Genomic DNA, 5,144 nt, shown 5'->3' with positions numbered 1-5,144 from the left:
CCATTTTCTTTGAAGGATGGTGCAAATGAATGGCTATATTACCTTCCTCTTGGAACTGTTAATACTTGGAATGAAATGAATACATTGTTCTTGGAGCGTTACTTCCCAGCATCTAAGGTTGGTAGCATAAGGAAGGAAATCTGTGGCATTTGCCAACAGACTGGAAAGTCTTTATATGAGTATTGGGAGAGATTTAAGAGGCTATTTGCTAGCTGCCCCCACCACCAAGTAAGTGAACAACTACTAATCCAGTACTTTTATGAAGGACTATTTCCATTGGACAGGAGCATGATTGATGCAGCAAGTGGAAAAGCACTTATTGACAAGACTCCTGCTGCAACTAGGAGTTTAATTTCTAATATGGGAGCCAATTCCCAATAGTTTGGAGTTCGTCATGAGGTTTCAGTTAAGGGAGTAAATGAGACAAACTCTAAAGTAGAGCAACAACTTGCACAATTGACTACTATGGTTCAACAAATATCCTTATGTCAGCAACTGAGACCTTGTGGCATATGTCAGTTGGTGGGGCATCCTATTGATGCATATCCCACACTTCAAGAGGATGTCAATGAGTAGGTAAATGCAATGGGGGGGATTCCCAGGGCAACCTAGGCAAAGGTATGACCCTTATGGTATAACTTATAAGACAGGTGGAAAGAACATCCTAATCTTCGATATGGGAATCAACAACAAACTACTAGACCACCAAGGTTTACTTACCAACAAATGCCTCAACAAACCTATGCACCTCATCCTCAACAACCCCTATCTCACAAGCTCAGGATCCATCAATCCCAGATATGATAAAAATGTTAGTGGCCTCCAATATGCAGACTCAAGTAATTCTACAAAGCGCTCAAGCGCCCCTGAAAAATCTAGAGAATACTATGGGTCAAATAGCCACTTTATTAAGTCAAAGTGAGCCACAAAATCAAGGAAAGTTACCTTCACAAACTATTAGGAATTTAAGGGAAAACGCTAATGCGGTCACATTAAGAGATGGCAAGACTTATGATCCACCTACTATTCCATCAAGTTCAAACGATGCGTCATTGCCTCCTAATCATTCCTCCCAACAACACAAAGATGAAACCCCAACCACACCACCAAAACCTAAACCAACTATTCCCATTTATGTCACTATTCATCCATTTCCTAGTCGTTTGAGAAAGACAAAGAAAGATGAAGTTGAACAGGAAATGCTAGAGACTTTTCGCAAGGTTGAGGTAAACATTCCCTTACTTGTCGACATTAAACAAGTAGCTCGATATGCAAAGTTTTTAAAGGAGTTATGCACCAATAAGAGGAAGCTAAAAGGGAATGAAAAGGTGAGTGTGGGGGAAAATGTTTTGGCAGTACTTCAAAAGAAACTCCCACCAAAGTGTAAGGATCTTGGAACCTTCACTATTCCTTGCACTGTTGGAAGTAAAAGGATTGAAGGACGTTTATTAGAATTGGGAGCTTCAATCAATGTAATGCATTTCTCTATTTATACCTCTTCGAATTTGGGATCACATGAAGAAATTGGGGTGATCATTCAATTAGTAGATCGTTCTAATGCCTATACAAGGGGAGTAGTAGAGGATGTACTGGTTAAAGTAAATGAATTAATGTTCTCTACAGATTTCTACATTCTTGATATGGAAGAAGATTTAGTTCCATGCTCTACACCAATTTTATTGGGAAGGCCATTTTTAAAGGCAGTTAGAACCAAGACAGATGTTCATAAGGGCATTTTGACTATGGAGTTTGACGGTGAAGTGATCGCTTTAATATTTTTTAGGCGATGAGGAATATGTTAGGAAAATATTGTTTTGCCTCAATGGAAATGATTATAATATTACAACTCTAAGCAATAATATTACAATAGACAAGGATTGATTAAATAAAGTGTTACAACTATATAACCGAAAATACAAATAAAATAGAGAAAGAAGAAGAAGAGGATTGAAATAGAAAATACAACTCTTGACAAAAAGATACAAATAAACTTGAGGTAGTAAAAGGAAAGATGTAGATGAGATTACAACTCTTAAGCAAAGATATAAGTAAATATAACAAGAATGATATGAAGAAAAAACAATAGAAGAAAATAAGAACAAGAACAAAATAATAAGATACTCTCACTCACACAACCAAAGTGAAGAGTGTTGGGGATCACCAACTTGACCAAGGTTTGAAACCTTTTTCCAAAAGCTTATTTCCCCCTAACTCAAGCACTAAGGGATCTCTCTCAGATTTAGGAAATGCTTTCTGGAATTATCAAGCCTCAAGGTGTTTCTAGCCAAGTGCTCTAGTGGATAGAAATGTTGTGTCTTTCAAGTGAGCTATAGGCTCCTATTTATAGAGTTTAGAGACACCCTTTGAATTTCAAATTCCACCAACCCCCATGACTGTTACCAATGTTTAATTGGATTAATATGGAATTAAAAAAGAGATTTGGGAGTTATTTGGGTTTTTTGAGCCGTTCAACAAATATTGAAAAAACTGAAAATTGGTCAGTTTTTTGGCCTATGGCCGCGGCCAAAGACATTGGTGGCCGCGGCCACTGGTTTCTGTCCCACAGGCCGCGGCCACTGAATGTTGGTGGCTGCGGCCACTGACCAATTTCAGCACAAAAAATTGTGATGTTTTTCCAAACGGTTCCAAACCCTCCCAAATGATTTTGTAACTCCCAAAACACATTATTGGGGTTAAAATCATATCTCTAACAGCCATATCACATATGACTTTATGAAATTCATCTCAATATTGTGTAACAACAATTTTACACAATAAAGGGTAATATTTGGAAGTTACAAATTTGTAACACCAAAGATGTTACATTATTTGGATATATCTCATATTTCTAAATATTGTAACTCTCTATTATATGTTACAATATGTGACACACTTTGTCACATTTATTTAATCTAAAACATTATATTATAATATAATATAATTTTACATTATATTATAAAATAATATAACAGTATACAAGTGGTGTTCATTCAGTTCCTTCAATTGATATTTTGGACTCATTGTTGCAAAGAATTCTTGATTTACAAGGAGATGATGGGTTACATGTTGTTTTGAGGGAACCAATTGACTTGAAGAAAGAGGATTTCACTAATGAAGTAAAAGAGACGGCGGATGCACTTAATAGTGGTGGAGAGGTTTCTAAAGAGGTACCATTCTTACAGTTGCCAATTTCTCATGAGCAACTTCAACTATCTGTTAAATCACCACCAAAGCTTGAATTAAAACCACGACCGGGGCATCTTAAATATGTTTACTTAGGTGAGAAAGAGACATTACCGATCATTATCTCCACACACCTCATCCAAGTACAAGAGGATCATTTGATAAGGGTACTTCAGGAATATAAAACAGCCATAGGGTGGACCATTGCAGATATCAAGGGAATAAGCCCAACTATGTGCATGCACCATATTCTCCTTGAAGAGGGGTCAAAGCCTTCTAGAGAAGCTCAGCGAAGGTTGAATCCACCAATGATGGAAGTAGTTAAAAAGGAGATACTGAAGCTCTTAAATGTGGGTGTGATTTACCCTATTTCATGTAGCAAGTGGATGAGTCCGGGTCAAGTAGTTCCTAATCAACTAGGCATCACAGTTGAAAGAATGATGAGAATGAGTTAGTGCCCACTAGAGTCCAAACAGGTTGCAGAGTTTGTATTGATTATAGAAAGTTGAACACTACAACTCGAAAAGACCACTTCCATTTTCTATTCATCGATCAAATGATTGAAAGATTAGTGGGACACTCTTATTACAACTTTCCTGGTGGTTATTCAGGTTATAATCAGATTGTTATTGCTCCTAAAGACCAAGAGAATACCACATTTACATGCCCATTTGGCACCTTTGCTTTTCGTTGAATTCCATTTGGATTATGCAATGCTCCTGCCACTTTTCAATAATGTATGGTTAGTATTTTCTTAGATTACATAGAGAACATCATAGAAGTTTTCATGGATCATTTTAGTGTCTATGGTGATTCTTTAATAAATGCCTCCACAACTTAACTCTAGTTCTTAAACAATGTATTGACACTATCTTGTATTGAATTGGGAGAAATGTCACTTTATGGTGCAACAAGGTACTGTGCTGGGGTATGTTATTTCAGAAAAAGGGATTGGAGTGGACAAGGACAAAATTGATCTCATTCGTTCTCTTCCACCACCATCAAGTGTAAAAGAAATAAGATCCTTTCTTGGTCATGCAAGATTCTATAGGCAGTTTGTAAAGGATTTCTCAAAGATTACTTCACCACTATGCAATTTTCTTCAAAAGAATGTGACCTTTGAATTTAATGATAAATGTTTGCTCGCATTCAAAAAATTGAAGGAATCCTTGACATCATTGCCTATTATTCAGCCACCAGATTGGGAGTTACCATTTGAAATAATGTGTGACGCTAGTGATTATGCAATAGGGGCGGGTCTTGGGCAAAGATTTGGTAAGGTTCCTCATGTTATATACTATGCCTATCAGACTCTTAATGATGCTCAATTAAATTACTCTACTACGAAGAAAGAGTTTTTAGCGATCATCTTTGCTTTAGAAAAGTTTCAATTTTACTTGATTAGAACTAAAGTTATTGTTTACACTGACCATGCTGCTCTTGAATATTTACTAGCTAAGAAAGAAGTGAAGCCCAGACTAATTTGGTGGAATTTACTCCTTCAAGAATTTGATCATGAAATAAAAGACAAGAGAGGGTAAAAAACTTGGTGGTGGATCATTTAAGTAGACTTATTTGGGATGAAGATAATTTGCCACTAAATGAAAAATCTCCCAACGAACAACTCCTAGATCTTAAAGAAGTTACTCCATGGTTTGTTGATATTGTTAAATATTTGGCCACTAAAGAGTTACCAGGAGATCTCACACGAGCTCAAAAGAACAAGATTAAGCATGGTGCTAAGGTTTACATTTGGGATGAGCCTATTTATGGAAACATTGCACTGATCAAGTCATTCGAAGGTGTGTTGTCAATTCTGAATTTCAATTCATCCTTGCTTTCTCGCATTCTCATGCTTGTGGAGGTCATTTTGGAGCAAAAAGAACATCGCACAAAGTACTTGACATCAGTTTTTATTGGCCTACAATCATTAAAGATTCATATGCATATTGTAAGGCATG

The 5,144-nt window shown here is 36.6% G+C and overlaps 1 protein-coding gene across 1 annotated transcript; it reads left to right on the top strand.

Moving 5' to 3' along the window:
* The first annotated feature begins 887 nt into the window (after positions 1 to 887).
* LOC133825398 (uncharacterized) lies at positions 888 to 3,638 on the top strand. Its single transcript, XM_062258350.1, has 2 exons — positions 888 to 1,760; positions 2,973 to 3,638. Exons 1-2 carry the CDS (start codon positions 888 to 890, stop codon positions 3,636 to 3,638), a joined length of 1,539 nt encoding a protein of 512 aa, XP_062114334.1.
* The last annotated feature ends 1,506 nt before the right edge of the window (positions 3,639 to 5,144 follow it).

This window comes from Humulus lupulus, chromosome 3 (assembly GCF_963169125.1).
Source record: "Humulus lupulus chromosome 3, drHumLupu1.1, whole genome shotgun sequence".
NCBI lineage: Eukaryota > Viridiplantae > Streptophyta > Magnoliopsida > Rosales > Cannabaceae > Humulus > Humulus lupulus.
The sequence above is the reverse complement of the archived record's forward strand: the minus strand, read 5'-3'. Positions and strand labels throughout refer to the sequence as shown.

Excerpts from the sequence above, each read along its gene's own strand:
- LOC133825398 (XM_062258350.1), top strand. The coding sequence starts at position 888 with ATGGGTCAAATAGCCACTTTATTAAGTCAAAGTGAGCCACAAAATCAA. Across the intron at positions 1,761-2,972 it reads CTATGGAGTTTGACGGTGAA|TATACAAGTGGTGTTCATTC; the intron begins GTGATCGCTTTA and ends ATAATATAACAG.